The sequence below is a fragment of the Schistocerca cancellata genome, chromosome 8, assembly GCF_023864275.1.
Source record: "Schistocerca cancellata isolate TAMUIC-IGC-003103 chromosome 8, iqSchCanc2.1, whole genome shotgun sequence".
NCBI lineage: Eukaryota > Metazoa > Arthropoda > Insecta > Orthoptera > Acrididae > Schistocerca > Schistocerca cancellata.
Genome location: NC_064633.1, coordinates 527,914,007 through 527,933,811, shown reverse-complemented (window position 1 = coordinate 527,933,811; position 19,805 = coordinate 527,914,007). Strand labels below are relative to the sequence as shown.

At 39.4% G+C, this 19,805-nt stretch overlaps 1 protein-coding gene across 1 annotated transcript in view; it reads left to right on the top strand.

The window, feature by feature from the left end:
- Window positions 1-19,805, top strand: part of LOC126094435 (apoptosis inhibitor 5) — a 100,103-nt gene that overhangs the window by 59,529 nt on the left and 20,769 nt on the right. The window contains exons 8-9 of the mRNA XM_049908802.1: window positions 5,774-5,999; window positions 6,210-6,363. Of these exons, the coding sequence (XP_049764759.1) occupies window positions 5,774-5,999; window positions 6,210-6,363 (380 nt within the window). The remainder of the gene's footprint in view (window positions 1-5,773; window positions 6,000-6,209; window positions 6,364-19,805) is intronic.

Genomic DNA, 19,805 nt, shown 5'->3' with positions numbered 1-19,805 from the left:
ATGTGAGGTTTTTTGTTCTTTGCTACTTGGTAGTCAACTTTTTAAGATGAAAGAAGAGCTAGTAAGAGTCACAGCTTGTTTAGTGAAAGTTTCTTTGTCCTCTCGTTTTCATTAACTTGCAGGAAAAGTATTTTTGTGGTTTGTTTACCAAATTACTATGAATTGACTCCAAATGTCATTTCATGTTATTAAGAAGTGTGCTCTCAGAAGCTAGACCCCTACCGTAAGGCAGAGACGCCCCTAGGAACTGCGATTCAAGTTTGAAAACTCCTGCAATACAAGACAAATGGGTAGCTTTGAGACATGAAGTAGTGAAGGCAGTAGAGGATCACAGAAGTGAGAAGGCCTAATACGATATCCTTGAACAACTTTGAAGAAATTGAATTTAATTGATGAAAGGAGGTAATATAAAAACGCAACAAGGTGACAGGTGAAAGGGAATACATGCATTTAATAAATGAGATGACAGAAAGTACGAAATGCTTAGGCAGGAATGGTTGAAGGACAAATTCAAGCGTGCGTGACTGAGGGAAAGATCGATGCAGCATACAGGAAAAATAAAGATGTCTTTGGAAATAAGAGAAGCAATTCTGTAAATATCAAGAATTCAGTGACAAGCCAGTACTAAGCAAAGAAGAGAGCTGCTTGTGGAGACCTGTGTAACAAGGAAATCGATTCTGAAATAAATACTTGGAGAAATCTGGATTTTCATCATATTTCCTGTTGCATTACAGATCATTATTTTTATTCAACTAATTGATTTAAATGTAAGATTTTTATTTCTATTCCTTTGTCACATCTTTTTAATCATTGTATCAGTTTTTTCATTTGCTCTCATTTTTCTTCCTATCATTCTTTTTCCGCTTGTAACCTTTGTTCATGAGATTTAAATTAATTTTATGTATTAATTTTGTTTTAATTTCTTTTGTTTTATTATCCTGTATTTCTATCCATGGTACTGTAGTCAACATTTCTTTTCCTCATTTTGCTTGAATTTCGTTACACTTATAATCCCTTCTTTCGTTAAAATCTTCATCCGCGTTATTTTGTCCATAGAGCAGCAGGAATTTATATTTTAAATGTTTGTGTACTATCACCATAAAAAAATCGCATTTTGTAATGAAAAATACATTTTTGACACAATTGCACAGTGGTTAGAAATATTGTTCTGTCTTTTGTTTTTTAATCATTATCAGCATTTTCAAATTTTTAAATATTATAATAGGTAAATAAATATAATTTAATTCACATTCAAAAGAATTATGAGAAGAAACACAATTATGTAAAGAAAAAAATTAGAATAAATGAAAAAGTTCATATGGTTTTGAAATGATGTGACAAAGGTGTAGAAATAAGAAATTGCGTGTAAACCAAGTAACTGAACAAAAGTAATGATTAAAGTCATTTCAATAAAGATTTTAAGAAAACTTAAAGCGGCTCATGAGATTCAAACCAAAACCTTCTGCAGGAGAGCCCCTTCCCTATCCATTACGCTATGCGACCAGTCCATAGTTTTCAATTTTTTTAAAGCTATTGAACATCACACAAAATTCTGAAATTTTTTTTTTCCTCTGTTAATCTCAAATACCCCCCCATGAACCATGGACCTTGCCGTTGGTGGGGGGGCTTGCGTGCCTCAGCGTTACAGATAGCCGTACCATAGGTGCAACCCCACAACGGGGGGAGGGGGGGGGGGGGTTGTATCTGTTGAGAGGCCAGACAAATGCGTGGCTCCTGAAGAGGGGCAGCGGCCTTTTCAGTAGTTGCAGGGTCAACAGTCTGGATGATTGACTGATCTGGCCTTGTAACACTAACCAAAACGGCCTTGCTGTGCTGGTACTGCGAACGGCTGAAAGCAACGGGAAACTACGGCCGTAATTTTTCCCGAGGGCATGCAGCTTTACTGTATGGTTAAATGATGATGGCGTCCTTATGGGTAAAATATTCTGGAGGTAAAATAGTCCCCCATTCGGATCTCCGGGCGGGGACTACTCAGGAGGACGTCATTATCAGGAGAAAGAAAACTGCATTCTACGGATCGGAGCGTGGAATGTCTGATCCCTTAATCGGGCAGGTAGGTTAGAAAATTTAAAAAGGGAAATGGATAGGTTATAGTGGGAATTAGTGAAGTTCGGTGCCAGGAGGAACAAGACTTTTGGTCAGGCGAATACAGGGTTATAAATACAAAATCAAAACGGGGGAACACAGGAGTAGGTTTAATAATGAATAAAAAAATAGGAGTGCGGGTAAGCTACTACAAACAGCATAGTGAACGCATTATTGTAGCCAAGATAGACACGAAGCCCACGCCTACCACAGTAGTAAAAGTTTATATGCCAACTAGCTCTGCAGATGACGAAGAAATTGAAGAAATGTATGATGAAATAAAAGCAATCATTCAGAAAGTGAAGGGAGACAAAAATTTAATAGTCATGGGTGACTGGAATTCGGTAGTAGGAAAAGCAAGAGAAGGAAACGTAGTAGGTGAATATGGATTGGGGGGAAGAAATGAGAGGAAGCCGTCTGGTAGAATTTTGCACAGAGCACAACTTAATCATAGCTAACACTTGGTTCAAGACTCATAAAAGAAGGTTGTATACATGGAAGAAGCCTGGAGATACTGACAGGTTTCAGATAGATTATATAATGGCAAGACAGAGATTTAGGAACCAGGTTTTAAATTGTAAGACATTTCCAGGGGCAGATGTGGACTCTGACCACAATCTATTGGTTATGACCTGTAGATTAAAACTGAAGAAACTGCAAGAAGGTGGGAATTTAAGGAGATGGGACCTGGATAAACTGAAAGAACCAGAGGTTGTACAGAGTTTAAAGGAGAGCATAAGGGAACAATTGACAGGAATGGGGGAAAGAAATACAGTAGAAGAAGAATGGGTAGCTTTGAGGGATGAAGTAGTGACGGCAGCAGAGGATAAAGTAGGTAAAAAGACGAGGGCTAGTAGAAATCCTTGGGTAACAGGAGAAATATTGAACTTAATTGATCAAAGGAGAAAATATAAAAATGCAGTAAATGAAGCAGGAAAAAAGGAATACAAACGTCTCAAAAATGAGATCGACAGGAAGTGCAAAATGGCGAAGCAGGGATGGCTAGAGGACAAATGTAAGGATGTAGAGGCTTGTCTCACCAGGGGTAAGATAGATACTGCCTGCAGGAAAATTAAAGAGACCTTTGGAGAAAAGAGAACTACTTGTATGAATATCAAGAGCTCAGATGGAAACCCAGTTCTAAGCAAAGAGGGGAAAGCAGGAAGGTGGAAGGAGTATATAGAGGGTCTATACAAGGGCGATGTACTTGAGGACAATATTATGGAAATGGAAGAGGATGTAGATGAAGATGAAATGGGAGATGTGATACTGCGTGAAGGGTGCAGGTGTTGACAGATTTGAAAATTACCGAACTATCAGTTTAATAAGTCACGGCTGCAAAATACTAACACGAATTCTTTACAGATGAATGGAGAAACTAGTAGAAGCCGAGCTTGGGGAATATCAGTTTAGATTCCGTAGAAGTATAGGAACACGTGAGGCAATATTGACCCTACGACTTATCTTAGAAGCTAGACTATGGAAAGGCAAACCTACGTTTCTAGCATTTGTAGACTTAGAGAAAGCTTTTGACAATGTTGACTGGAATACTCTCTTTCAAATTCTGAAGGTGGGGTGGCAGGGGTAAAATACAGGGATTGAAAGGCTATTTACAACTTGTACAGAAACCAGATGGCAGTTATAAGAGTCGAGGGACATGAAAGGGAAGCAGTGATTGGGAAGGGAGTGAGACAGGGTTGTAGCCTCTCCCCAATGTTATTCAATCTGTATATTGAGCAAGCAGTGAAGGAAACAAAAGAAAAATTCAGAGTAGGTATTAAAATCCATGGAGAAGAAATAAAAACTTTGAGGTTTGCCGATGACATTGTAATTCTGTCAGAGACAGCAAAGGACTTGGAAGAGCAGTTGAACGGAATGGATAGTGTCTTGAAACGAGGATATAAGATGAACATCAACAAAAGTAAAACGAGGATAATGGAATGCAATTGAATTAAGTGGAGTGATGCTGAGGGAATTAGAGTAGGAAATGAGACACTTAAAGTAGTAAAGGAGTTTTGCTATTTGGGGAGCAAAATAGCTGATGGTGGTGGAAGTAGAGAGGATATAAAATGTAGACTGGCAATGGGAAGGAGAGTGTTTCTGAAGAAGAGAAGTTTGTTAACATCGAGTATAAATTTGAATGTCAGGAAGTCGTTTCTGAAAGTATTTGTATGGAGTGTAGCCATGTATGGAAGTGAAATATGGTCGATAAATAATTTGGACAAGAAGAGAATAGAAGCTTTTGAAATGTGGTGCTACAGAAGAATGCTGAAGATTGGATGGGTAGATCACATAACTAATGAGGAGGTATTGAATAGGATTGGGGAGAAGAGAAATTTGTGGCACAACTTGACTAGTAGAAGGGATCAGTTGGTAGGACATGTTCTGAGGCATCAAGAGGTCACCAATTTAGTATTGGAGGGCAGCGTGGAGGGTAAAATTCGTAGAGGGAGACGAAGAGATGAATACACTAAGCAGATTCAGAAGGATGTAGGTTGCAGTAGTTACTGGGAGATGAAGCAGCTTGCACAGGATAGAGTAGCATGGAGAGCTGCATCAAACCAGTCTCAGGACTGAAGACCACAACAACAACAATCTCAAATAAGGACCCACCATAGTGTTGAACTGCTGCAGGTTGTGGTATCTGCGACCTTAAGCTACATCAAGTACAGATGGTTTCAAAATGTTGATCCCACAACTGGGGACATCTCCTTGTAAGAATGCCACATCCAGTGGTATGCCTGTGATACCTACACTTTCACACTCTGATAACAAAACACCCAGTGTAACATCCATGGAAAAATGTTTAATCAGAAGGAATTAAGACATTTCTTGGTATAGTATTGATCACAGCTCTTAATGTAAAGATGTATATTGCTGACTGTTTTACTGGAGGTTGGCTAGACTGACCCCTTTTCTTCAAGGATTTTCTGTCATGCTAATTTTTATGAATGTCCACCAACTTGTTACCAGCTCGAAATAATTAAAAGCTGTGGAATTGATGGGTAACATAAAAATGAGAGTATTAAGTGTTGAAGTGGTCATTGCATTGTTAACTCACCTCCCTTGTCCCATTCAATGAAGGAGTGTATGATGCACTGTTTACATAGACAAATTGTATACGCTAATTAGTGTTGCTTTCTAACAATTCACTCAAAAAACATTATGATTTTATGTACGGATCAGCTGTAGAACTCTGCAATGGTTGAAGAGTTTAATGATGAGAGAATTCATAAGGAATTTCATCAGATCAATAATGTGTTTTGATACCACCATTTTGTGTCTGCAACTATTCACATGTAGGTTAGGAATCATGAGAGAAATTAAAGCGAAATTTTCTGTCAGAAGTATTTCCAGTGGTAAAAGTTGAAAATACAAAATGCAAAATTTGTATAGCAGTACTGTGAGTTGAGTGATCAGAATGTTTCTCATTATTAGTGGTCAGTTAATTCTTCTAACACTCCGAAGCAGAACAATTTCAAATGTGCTACTGAAAATTTAAAAAAATGTATGTTTTGTAATGTTAAATCACTTTTACTATGGTTTGTTATAACAGTATTTCCAATGAAAGTGAACAGTGGTGCTATTCCCAATTGTTAAATGTTAAGACATTATAATGCTTTGAAAATTCAGAGTTTGTTTGATACCAAAATGTATTCTTTTCCAGGCTACAGTACTTTGCCCGTGGAATCCAAGGTTACATTAAAAAACTAAGAGAAGCCCTTCAAGGCAAGAGCCCTGAAGATCTACGGAGTGAAGAAAACAAAATAAAAGTTGTGGCTTTGAAGACGACATCTAACATAAATACGCTTATTAAAGATCTGTTCCATAGCCCACCAAGCTATAAGAGTGACATAATTCTTTCATGGAAACATACAAATTCATCAGCTGCTGTAAGTGAATGTTAAGCTAGTAACTCTAAAAACAAATATTGATAAGTATTAAAAACTTATTTAATCAGGCATTTATTGTTCTTGCAATAATTATCTGAGTAAATGATAGTAAATTTTTAATGAGGTATACACTCCTCCAGAAAGCAGATTTGTGAATATCCTATTTTATCATATTGTTCTCAGAGTAATAAGCAATATTTCAATTCCCAGAAAGAAAGTACTTCACCTGGTCAGAAACGTCACACACCGATAACTTTTACAAGTGGAGATTCAAGTGCTTCCAAGCAACCTAAGACTGATAAATCTCCAAGGGAGCTTTACCAGCCACCTAGTGGGAAATACAGCAACAAAGTTTCAAGTTACAGTAAGTGTGAACTTACTTTTTCATAATACTTTCTTTATTTCTATCTTTAAGCATTAAATGTGTTAAGCAATGAATTGAAAATTATTGTACTCCTTTTACAAATCATTAATGAGATTTCCTGTGCCACACATTGTAGTTATCAACATTCCTTTTAAATCCCTGGTTCAATATACTTTTCTTGTAAGTATTGAAGAATACGATATAAGCTGTCAACATTGACCAGTGACACCAGCATGGCAAACTTTCTTTGGACATGAAAATATTTTTAAAAAACATCTGGCTTACTTAACCTGTATTCATTCACTGGTGTCTTACTGCATCATATTCGGTGGCAACTCTTCATTGAAGCAGAAAGTGTTTGTTGCACGGAAGCGAGTAGGATGGATGCTATGTGGTGTCCACGCCAGAACTTCTTGTAGATAGTTCTTGAATCAGTTAAGCATACTGCCTAGAGCTTCATAGTAAACATATTCTCTTATGGAGTTCATTATCAGCATTCAGTGACAGTTGAAAAACACCAGTAACATTTATATATATAATATTAAAAGGAGAAATTATTTGTTCTTTGCTGTCTCTGACAGAAATACATTGTCATCAGAAAAACTTTTCATTCCTTCTCCCAGTCAGTATTCATATTTAGTTACCTGTACTGGTTGCTGGTTGTGCAGGTAAAGTTACATGGGGTTAGACTCGAACCCTGTCTCATTTCTTTCTCAACTTCTGTGCCACTTCCATTTCCGTAATATCAGTCGAGCTACTTTTCGAGTTGTAGGTAACCTTTCGCTCGTCTGTGATCACTTTTGAGCTTTCAATAATGTTGGTTAGAATGCACTCATTGTAATTCTGTAGGTACCAGGCATGAAATACAAGAGAGCAAAAGGTCATCTATAATTTGCACAGAAGCCAGGTTGCAATTCTAAGTGTTCAAGAACATAAAATGGGAAGGCAGTAATTGAGAAGGGGGTGAGACAGGGTTGTAGCCTGTTCCCAGTGTTACTATGTTACTCAATCTGTGCACTGATCAAGTAGTAAAGGTAACAAAGGTGAAATTTGGAAATAGAATTATAGTTCAGGAAGAAGGGATAAAAACTTCGAGGTTTGCAGCTGACGTAATACTGCCAGACAGTGAATGACTTTTGATAACAGTTTAACAGAATAGACAGAATAGATAGTGTCTTCAAATGGGGTTATAAGATTAATATTAAAAGTAGAAAAGGATGATGAAATATAGTTTAATTTAATCAGGCTATGAGGAGGAAATTAAGTTAGGAAATGAGGCACCAGAAGTAGACGAGGTTCACTATTTGGGCAGCAAAATAACTGACAATGACTGAAGTAGAGAGGATATAAAATGCAGACTGGCAATAACAAGAAAAGTGTTTCTGACAGAGAAATTTGGCCACATATACATAATAAATTAAAGTTCCCTGTCATGTTTTGCTGTGTGTATGTGAAGGCTAATCCCAGGAACTACTGCGGGGATTTTGGTATGTCTTTCACTAACAGATAGACTCATTTATGAGGAAGGTTTGTGAGCACAGAAGATAGACATAAGGCCACACGACAGCACCACCAAGTAGGTATGAGACCACGGCATGATCTGCACAGATATTTTGGTACAGAGTTAGTGTTAAACATTAAGGGATGTGAATAGAAATCCAGGAAAAGGTTACCCACAAAATCTATACAGGACTGCTGTGTAGTTGAACAGCCAGCAAGTGGCCGTCACTTGGGCTGAACTCCATTGTTGCTGGGCAGACCAGGCTGAACTGGTGCTGCACATGGGCAGCTGGCAACTGGCTATAGTTCTCATTGAACTGGCAATGTGGTCTGGTAGACCGGGACGGGCATTGTGGTTGGGTAGACCGAACAGTGCAGTAGCTTGCAGTTACTGTCATAGCCATGAGATGAGATGTCACTCTGAACTCCAGTTAAATATGGAACCGTTAATATTTGTGCCTGCTGAGAATATTTCAGACTTGTGCTACATAAATTGGTTAAGTTATATTGAAAGCAAGGATATTCAGTTACCTAACATTGTTCTCTGAATTTTAATAGTAATTCCATGCTGTGGCACATAAACCAGTTTACAGCTAACACTAGACTAGTAGCCCAGCCATAGATACTTAATATTACCTGTACAAGGCCAGGGTGGATGATTAGTAAGGTATAAATTTAAATGTTAAAATGTGTGTTCTAAAGTTATTTGCGGAAGTATTGCCTGTACGGAAGTAAAATATGGACAATAAATGGTTCAGGTAAGAATAGAATGGGAGCATTTGAAATATGATGCTACAGAAGAAGTTGAATTTGGAAATCAAGTCTCCAGAAGCAAGTTTATCGTGCATCAACTATGGATTTAGAGTTGCAATGCCCATCTAATGATAAAATTACTTTATGTAATATTTTTGGGGAAATTTTCCAGTTGCATAATTTGTCGTGCACTGGTCAGCTAAGTTAACACACCCATTGTATCATTGTCTTTGAGGATAACTTCTTGCTTTATAGCCATTGTTTTTTCTTCTCAATTTGTTGTAGTTCATCATAGTAAACACTACAAAGTGTGTAAACATTTTTCTTATCTCATCATCATGTCATCAATAATTTATCATTCTAAAGGTCTTACACTAATGAGTCTCCTATAATGTTTTCATAGTGCTCTGCTTTTGTGGAGCCTTCTTCTCAAATACTTCAAACCTAGCAATGTAGTGTACTTGCAGTGAACGGCAAGAACCAGTATGTTCAGTCAGAGTGATTATGCTATAAACTTTATCCTTTCCGAGGCTTGCCGACTTCGAAGCAGCTGGCATGTCCTTCCTGTTATTTATAACTGTACCAATACTGTCATTAATTTAAGAGATTGGAAGCTCAAATAACTGGGGACTTGTATTACCCTTCTTGGTAAAAACGGTATACACTTTGTCAAAATATCATTCAAGGAGAACAAAAGTTTCAGGTGCAAGAGAACATTCATTATATTGTGACTCAAATGCAGTGTCCTTTTCTGTGTATACTATAAAGCAACATAAATAGCCACAACTTGCTTTGCAGAAGTAGAATGATTTGATCCCAAAACGAGCAAGTTTCAATGGTATATACTGTTTTCACAGTAACAAGTACTTATCAGTGGATAATCCTGATTTAGGAGTATAAGTCTTTTCAAATTTTATATGGAAATTGGTAACTGCAATTTTCACTTTGTATAATTCAGCAAAATACCATGTAGCTCAGACCGAGTGAGATGGCGCAGTGGTTAGCACACTGGACTCTCATTCGGGAGGACGACGGTTCAATCCCGTCTCCGGCCATCCTGATTTAGGTTTTCCGTGATTTCCCTAAATCGCTTCAGGCAAATGCCGGGATGGTTCCTTTGAAAGGGCACGGCCGATTTCATTCCCCATCCTTCCCTCACCCGAGCTTGCGCTCCGTCTCTAATGACCTTGTTGTCGACGGGACGTTAAACACTAATCTCCTCCTCCTCCTCCTCCTCCACCATGTAGCTCAGAATCGAAGATGAGGTTTTTCCCAAAATTTCGTGCACATGAAAAAAGCCTATGTTTGGAGGTAACGAAAGGGCAAAGGACATCTGAAAAACATGAAGTTATCTAGGATAGCTTTCAGTGGCTCACCGATTGAATGTTTTGAAAATATTAAAATGAAAGTAGTGGCTGTTATGCATGAGAAACATAAAGAAGGAATGGCAGTTTCCTGTGATGTCATCTGAAATAAAGCATGTGTATTGGCACAGGAAAATGATGTCCAATTTAAAGCCCGCTCTGGGTGGTGTACAAGGATGATGTGGCGCAATGGACATTGTACTACAATGTCATACATTATTTACTCGGTGTCTTCCAGCATTGTATGTGGAGAAGTTGCTAGAGCATCAGCAACACTTTTTAAGACTGAGAAGGGAACATGCATGCCTTTAAGGGCAAATCAGAAATGCCGATGAGACTTACATTTACTTCGACATGGCATGCAATAGAACAGTTGAAGAGAAGAGTGCTAAAAGTGCATTGGTTTGCACACTGTAGTCAGTGAGAAATCTCTAAATCACCGTAGTGTTGTGTGCGCTTGCCAGTGGAATAAACATGTTGTCGTGGTTCCACCTGCTTATTTGTTTGTTGATTGATGATTGTCCTCAGTGTCGATGTACTGCATTACTACACTGGATGAAAAAATGTGTTGTGGATTCCGACACTGACTACTGCTAATTATGTAGCCAACAGGTGCACAGTTGTGTTTCGTAGTACTTTAATTTCACTGTTCACAACCCCCCAATAATACAAAGTTATATGGCCAGTGCACTATTGTTTAAACTTTCCATAAGCCTCATTAATAGTTTGCAGGTGAAACTCCACATACTGTTACAATAGTTTAATATTGAACAGCTGCAAGCAGTAAAACCTAACCACAAAGTTCACAGTTCTTGAAGAATAATCGGGTACGTATGGAGCAGACACTGTCACTTTTTTTTACACATGGCCTAATTGTTTAACACTTATTCCACAGTTAATTTGGAGCACTGTTGTTCTAACAAGGTTACTTGTCTGAAACTCTGCCATACACTGACTGTCTCATGACCAAAAATTGGGCCCTTATATATTGTCACAATAATCGGTACTGAAACTACACATTATTTGAAGGTAAATTTACAGAAATTACAATTAAAACTTAACTCACTAGACTAACTGAATACTTCGAAAAATTGCGCCTTTTTAACAGTTTCTTCTACTGTGGGGTTTAGGCTGAATTATTTGTTTAAATCATGAAATTAACAAATATAGTTATGCAAACAATACTTTCGACAAAACTGTTAATTACTTTGTAATTAATGAGGGGCTGGTTTTGCTAACATGTTTTCAAATGGATCCAAATACATACTCTAAGGTTGCTATTGTTTCGTCTCCCAAATGTTTATACAGTGAAAGGTGTATTGGATACCCCCTTGCACTTAATGTGTGATGTATGTAGATAACAAGCATCAAAAGACTTGTCAGGGACTTTTTTATTATCTAGGAAAGGTTTATCATCTAATAAAAACTGCTTATGTAACTGGGATTGATAACTGTCTAGGAAGTGGAAACATTTGACTTAATTTCAAACCTCATAATCGATGTTTTTGAAAAGCCTGCAGCTGTCATTCGTTATTTAAATAATGAAATACTGCACTAGCTATGTATTTTTTCTTGCTTAGCATGACGCGTTTCGAGAATTGTTTCTCGTTGTCAAGTGCAAATATGTAAATAAGTATTTTGTATAGTGTTTGAATATGTGTTACTCTGCGTCTCTTGAACTGTACTCGTCTTTTTGAGGTTATCAGGTACTGTGCTTCATCAGTTATGTAGAAAACCACGAAACTGCATTTGCGCAATACAGTCAGTTTGAAAATGGTTGTGATTGGTCATGATATCTTCATTTGAATGAACCTAGTTACTCCCATCAGCTACCACACCACCTAGAGCTAGGCAGCGGCGGGAGATACGGCACGAATTGTTACAACTTTTACTCGTTTACTCATTCAAATCCGCTGAATAGAGTGCCCTGGTGTCAAGAAACTTAACCATTTAATATTTGTAAACACTACTGGGCATCCAACGTTATGCCAGCATCATATTTTCTCCACAAACATTTTTTTCGTAATGCGTAAATCGCGGAAAAACTATAAATATGTTGACGCAAAATCAGGTGCAAGCTAACATTGTGGGCATAGGAAATTTGATGGGACTGATATAAAATGTCGTAAACAGTGGGAAAACGTTAATTCCGGCAATGTAAAAGCGGGGTTATACTGTAATTAGTACAGAATTTATATTTGTTTATATGTCAGCAATAGAATTTAAGTTATGAAACAATTACTGATTCTGCCCTAAAACAAAAGATACTAACTAGCAATAGTCAAAATAAATTAGAAAATCAATTACATACATACAACTAAGCACAAAATTAGATCTGATGTTATTCACTTTAAAACTGAGGGGCAACCTTTCTCTATTCATGAAAATACAGATGTTAATGGTAAATAGTTAAAAGTAACAAAACGAATTTAAGGAGGCATATGGCTTGACAAGAGGGGAATTAAAATTATCCCAGCTTGCTTCATCACAATGTGACCCTACATCATCCTCAGTCGTAAAATTATACCAAAGGAAATGCTGCCACCTGGTGTCATATTTCGTTGCAGTGGAGAAGAATGGATTGCCAATAATTTGGTTGTAATAAATGAAAAGCATTAGTTTGCTTTTGTTCTGCAATATTGTTGAACTGACGGAAGATTCTGTTAATACGATTTGGTTGTAGATTGGCTCCTACATTCAGAAGCAGGAGGCCAGATGCTCTCTTAGAGAATCATGGTATGTTGATCCTTTATGCTTTCAATGGTCACCTGCCCCCCAGCAGTGAATGCAGAAATCATGAAATTAAACACACATCTTGTCATCATTCCAGGAGGCATGCTTTTGCAACTAAAAGTGTTACATATGGTGGTGAATATGCCATTTAACAACCATCTTAAACAGCTGTACAGCTGTTGGTTAGTTCAAGGTGGTCAATACCTGATCCTTACTGGGCAGTTGATGAAGCCCCCAGTATCTCTATGGAATGAATCCAGACTGCTTGGACACACATATCCTTTGCATCAATTGTGAATGGCTTTAAGAAGTGCTATGTAACAAATACATTATACAGAAGTGAAGATGATCTACTGTGGGAAGAAATGCAAGGTAATCATGACAGTGACAGTGCAGATTCTGCAGACCATTCCAGTGAGGATGACTAAGAAGCACCTGTATCTGACTAAGGGAGGGCACTATCTAGTTTTATTTTGTGTGTACCAGTACTTTTATTGTCTCCTTCAGTTACTGTAATACGGTAACCATTTATAAGTTTTCAAAATAAACCTAGTATGTGTATATGTGTTCGTTTGTCACTCCTTGTCAAACAGTGGGGAGTCATCTTGCTTTAGGAGTCATTTTGGATTCGGAGGTATGCAGTACAGTTTTTAATAAAATTAAGAAACGTCAGCAGAAAACTAATTCTACTTTCTGACTTTAAGTTTCAGAAAATCGCTATTTCAAGAATTTGTGTCATTGAGTAGCATATTTCAAAATAAAGTTCTGAACCAAGTCTTGTAGGAATGACATCGCTGGCAAAAATTCCCTTTTGTTTGTTGGTACCCATTTCTCCACACATGATCATTGTTTCAGTGTGTCCACATGTTAACTTGCAGATGGTTCAGCATATTTGTTTGTCTCATTTGTTACCATCATTTCATGAAAAAAGAATGTGAAAAAAACAAATGGATTTGGAGAATCTACAAAACAAATTTTTAAACCTTCTGTCTTTGTAAGTGCAAATGTGCTCCTATCTGCAAAACAATTAAGACATACATCTTGTGGAATCAGTGGCAACAGTCAGCACTTCTTTGACATCACCCTTGGCACTTAATGTTTCTGTACCACTGTCATTAGTCATCATCATTGCCTTCTTCCATGCTAGCAGTAGCTGCTCATTACCACTTTTCATTCAACCACCTTTCAATATTTCCATCACACAAATACAAGGACGATGCACCCATGTTTACTCCTGCACAAACAACATACGTACTACTTGACGAAACAGTTGCTTCACATAACAAAAATGTGTTTGGAATTTGTTAGAAGACATTTAACACTACTCAGTGTGACTGATACATAACTCTAAATACATTTTGTAGAGTCTCCTGAATGTTGCTGACTTTGGGCCCAAATGCTCTTCGTAGAGCATGCAAAGCAGCTCAAACTCAGTTCAAAGGGTACATGTACTGAAGTAATCTGTGTAACCGAGGCCAATTCGTAGAGATAGCAGCTGTGCCGCAACAGAACCTGAGGCCAGCTCATAGAGCATGGTCAAGGGGTTAATAATAAGGTGCTTGTGACTAACAGGTCAAAGATGAAAAAGGCTCTTAAACCCTTAACCTGCGATTTAAGTTCCAACAGCCTAAGCCCAAAATGTAAACACGATCACCCACCCTTCAAGCCATTCCACAGTTTGGCAGATTGTTTTGATGTTGTACCAGTTGTGTGTAGTGGTGTCTCACTGGTACTTCCTGGGGAGCAGATCAGACCAACATCCTCCATTTGTACCGGTCCTTTGTCCGTTTGAAACTAGTATTTTGTTTATGCATCTGCACGTCCATCCATCTTATGTCATTGTGCCATTGTAGTATTTGTTTGGTCACTGGCTCCTTTTGTACTAGCCCAGTTGAGAGTCTGTCAGCAGAAGCAACCGAAATACTGCTGTCTTACTGCCGTGATTTTCTCTTTAGCAGATACTCATGCCATTTGTCTGCCATGCCTGGCTACCCATCCCATCCCATTGCCTCCTTTTTTGATGACTCCTTTGATCGCGAGTATGGCCCATGTCTCTCTTCTCTGTTACCAGGAAAGCTTTCACTTGCTCACTGTTGATGGAACCACTGTGATGTTTACATGGGTCCCTAGACCTGCTGGTCTGACAGAAAAAGATGATGATGAGGCTGCTGTCAAGGCTGTTGTCCTCCTACCTTGGCCCACTAGTTCTTCCATTCCCTCTGATGATCTCTGTGTTGCCGTCTGTCAGCAGATGGTGTCACTTTGGCATCGCCATTGGACCTCCGTTCGTGGGAACAAGCTCTGGAGAATAAAGTCACTCCCAGCAGCTTGGACGACCCCCTCTTCATCCTAGGAGATCATTTTAGCTAGGTTGCATATTGGGCACTGTCTTTTTTGCCATTGCCATTTGTTAGATGGTGCTCCCCCACCACTTTGTGCTCATTGCCCTCGACCTTTGATGGTTCGCCATTTCCTAGAGGAATGCCCTTTTTTTAACCATTTACGCTCTTATTTATGTTTGCCATCTGAGTTATCAGCCTTTTAGTGAACGATGCGTGGGCTGTTGACCATGTTTTACGTTTTGTCTGTCGTAGTAATATGGCAAAGGACATTTAATTTTTAGTTCAGGACCTCCATTTCTCTATAGTGTATTTTATAGACCTTTCTCCAAGTTCCTGTTTTTAGTTCTCTTTCCTTCCATTGATTCGACTTCATGTGTAGTCATTTTTAACTCCTTTTTCATCTTAGTGTTCTACGGTTCCGACATGTTCGTGTATGACCCTAGTTGATTTTGCACCCTAAAACAAAACAAAACAAAACGAACAATCTCTGCAATACTACTGAAACCTACATCCACTTGAATCTGCATATTGCAGTCAAGCCTTGGTCCCCCTTTACAATTTTTACCACCCATAATCATGCCTGCACCCAAATGGATTACACCTTGAAGCCTCAGTGTAGCTCTTCTGTTAGTCAAGTTGTACCATAACAGTAGTTTCTCTCCAGTTTGATCATTAGTTAACTGATCTACCCTATGTGATCTTCCGCATTCTTCTGTAGCAACACACTGCAAAAGCTTCTATTCTCTTCTCCTCTGCTCTGCTTGTAATAACCAGCCAACACTGTGTTAAGGTGTGTGTGTGTGTGTGTGTGTGTGTGTGTGGTCTTAGCTTAATAAAGGATTGATTTTGAAAGCTAGCAAGTTTTCAAGTTGAATAAAACATTCTCAGTTTTCAAGCCCCGTCAATTCGAATAAAATCCTCGAGCTTTTGATGACCATCTCCGCAATCATCATCAGTTCACCGACTGCCAGGGCTGCTACGGTTTCTCGCTTATATAGGCATGATGACATCAGCAGCAGCCAATCAGATAGACCCAATGTGGTGGGTGCACGTAAGTTGACACAGGCAGCTAGCAGAACTATTGCCCAAGGCAGCATCGATGACATCAGGTGGTGCTAGGTGCAGGCGCTACGTTTGAAATTGCCACTCCTGCGTCACGAATCTGTCTTTGCTTTCTTTTGATGTCCAGCGCCCACCCCCATGCCCTGCTGTGTGTGTACCCCTGGTCTCTGTTGAAATTGTTGTTTAAACAAATCTCGGCCGCTTCCTTTATAACCGGAGTCCCAATATGTAGGCGCATGAGCCAACACTTTTTGTATTTTCGAACTGCATTTTATGTCTGTTTTCTAGGCAATGCTCTGCAATGTCAGACTTGTCAAGCTCCCTTTGTTTTATATGCCGCTTGTGCTCAGTAAAACACTCCACAATCGTGTGAATTGTTTGTCCGATATACATGCTGCTACAAGAAAGCAAAGACAGATGCGTGACGCGGGAGCAGCAATTTCAGACGTGGCGCCTGCCCCTGGCGCCACCTGATGTCTTCGGTGCTGCCACGGGCAATAGCTCAGTTACCTGCCGGGGTCGACTTACGCGCACGCGCCACATTGGGTCTATCTGATTGGCTGCTGATGACGTCGTCATGCCTATATAAGCGAGAAACCAGAGCAGCCCTGGCAGTCAGTGAACTCCTAACGACGATGGCGGAGATGGTCATTGAAAGCTTGAGGATTTTATTCGAATTGACGCGACATGAAAACGAGAACGTTTTATTCATGTATGCCATTGCAAAAGACTCCGAGGACACAAAGTTTTCAAGTTTTAATTCTCTTTTGGTGCGCCAGTTGAAGACTTGAAGCTTCTACTATTTGGTGAGTGGTCTCCTTTATTCTTAAATTAATTACATTTATATTAGATGTTAACATCTGTGGCATGCGCATCGGGGTTTTTGAGGCTAGGCAGTAGTGCGAGGTGTCCTGATGAATACTCACCAGTCGACATGCAGGCAGGGAAATCAGGACGTGCTCAGTGTGAAGACACTTCAGCTATCAAGGTATTAGCTGTAAATTTTTAGAGTGTTCGGAATAAAGTTCCTGAATTTACTGCCCTCCAGGAAGCGTGTGGCGGGCAAATTATTCTCGGGACTGAGACCTGGCTGAACCCTGAGATAGGAAGTTCTGAAATATTTAGTGAGGGTTGGAACGTGTATCGGAAAGACAGATTAGACACCATAGGAGGTAGTGTCTTCATTGCAGTCGACAAAAATATTGTGTCTACTGAGGTCAAAGTAGAGTGAGATTGTGAAGTTATCTGGACACGTTTAACAGGGCTAGGAGAAATAAAGTTAATTGTTGGATGTTATTACCGGCCACCAGGTTCCACCATGACAGTTCTAGAATCATTCAAAGGGAGTCTACACTCTGTATCGCAGAAGTACCCGAATCATGCTATATTAGTTGGAGGCGACTTCAACCTACCTAGTATACACTGGGATGTCTGTGGATTCATTACAGGTAGTACAGACAAGCCCTTGTGTGAATTACTTTTGAACACATTATCCGAAAACTGTCTTGAGCAGCTAAATCGACAGCCAATGTGTAATGGAAATATTTTAGATTTGGTAGCCATGAACAGACCAGACCTCATCGACGGTGTCAGTGTTGATACAGGGATTAGTGATCGTGATGTTGTCATTACGACTATGGCTACGAAAGTTAAAAAGTCGGTCAAAATGACTAGGAGAGTATTCTTACTAGAAAGAGCAGATAAGCAGTTGTTAGCATCCCACATAGTAAACGAATCGACTTCATTTACTTCTGGTACGATGGGCATGGAAGAATTATTGGCAAATTTTAAACACATTGTAAATCATGCATTGGAGAAGTATGTGCTGAAAAAGTGGATTACGGACGGAAAAGACCCACCGTAGTTTAACAGCGCAATTCGGAGAAGGCTCAGGAAGCAGACACAGTTGCACTCGCGGTACAAGAAAGATCGGGAGAACGAGGACAGGCAATAGTTAGTAGAGATTTGTGCTGCTGTAAAAAGAGTGATGCGCGAAGCATACAACCACTACCACCATCATACCTTAGTAAAAGATCTTGCTGAAAACCCAGGGAAATTGTGGTCTTACGTAAAATCGGTAAGCGGGTCAAAGGCTTCCATCCAGTCACTCACTGATCAGTCTGGCCTGGCAGCGGAAGACAGCAAAACGAAAGCTGAAGTTTTAAATTTAGCATTTGAGAAAACTTTCAAGCAGGAGGATCGTACAAACATACCGCCATTTGAGTCTTGTACAGATTCCCATATGGAGGGCGTAATGATAAACATTCCCGGGGTGGTGAAGCAGCTAAATGGGTTGAAAATAAATAAATCGCCAGGTCCTGATGGGATTCCAATTCGGTTTTACAGAGAGTACTCTACCGCATTGGCTCCTTATTTAGCTTGCATTTATCGCGAATCTCTTGCCCAACGTAAAGTCCTGAAAGACTGGAAGAAAGCACAGGTGACACCTTTATATAAGAAAGGTAGAAGGACTGATCCTCAAAATTACAGACCAATATCCTTAACATCTTGGCTTTAGAAAGCATCGCTCCTGCGAAACGCAACTCGCCCTTTTTTCACATGATATCTTGCAAACCATGGATGAAGGGTATCAGACGGATGCCATATTCCTTGACTTCAGGAAAGCGTTTGACTTGGTGCCCCACTGCAGACTCGTAACTAAGGTACGAGCGTATGGGATTGGTTCCCAAATATGTGAGTGGCTCGAAGAATTCTTAAGTAATAGAACCCAGTACGTTTTCCTCAATAGTGAGTGTTCATCGGAGGTGAGGGTATCATCTGGAGTGGCCCAGGGAAGTGTGGTAGGTCCGCTGTTGTTTTCTATCTACATAAATGATCTTTTGGATAAGGTGGATAGCAATGTGCGGCTGTTTGCTGATGATGCTGTGGTGTACGGGAAGGTGTCGTCGTTGAGTGACTGTAGGAGGATACAAGATGACTTGAACAGGATTTGTGATTGGTGTAAATGACAGCTAACTCTAAAAATAGATAAATGTAAATTAATGCAGATGAATAGGAAAAAGTATCCTGTAATGTTTGAATACTCCATTAGTAGTGTAGCGCTTGACACAGTCACGTCGATTAAATATTTGGGTGTAACATTGCAGAGCGATATGAAGTGGGACAAGCATGTAATGGCAGTTGTGGGGAAGGCGGTTAATCGTCTTCGATTCATTGGTAGAATTTTGGGAAGATGTGGCTCATCTGTAAAGGAGAGCGCTTATAAAACACTAATACGACCTATTCTTTAATACTGCTCGAGCGTTTGGGATCCCTATTAGGTCGGATTGAGGGAGGACATGAAGCATTTCAGAGGCGGGCTGCTAGATTTGTTACTGGTAGGTTTGATCATCACGCGAGTGTTACGGAAATGCTTCAGGAACTCGGGTGGGAGTCTCTGGAGGAAAGGAGGTGTTCTTTTCATGAATCTCTACTGAGGAAATTTGGAGAACCAGCATTTGAGGCTGACTGCAGTACAATTTTACTGCCACCAACTTATATTATAAAGATAAGAGAGATTAGGGCTCGTACAGAGGCATATAGGCAGTAATTTTTCCCTCGTTCTGTTTGGGAGTGGAACAGGGAGAGAAGGTGCTAGTTGTGGTACAAGGTACCCTCTGCCACACACCGTATGGTGGATTGCGGAGTATGTACGTAGATGTAGAACATATTTCTCTCTTTCAGAAAT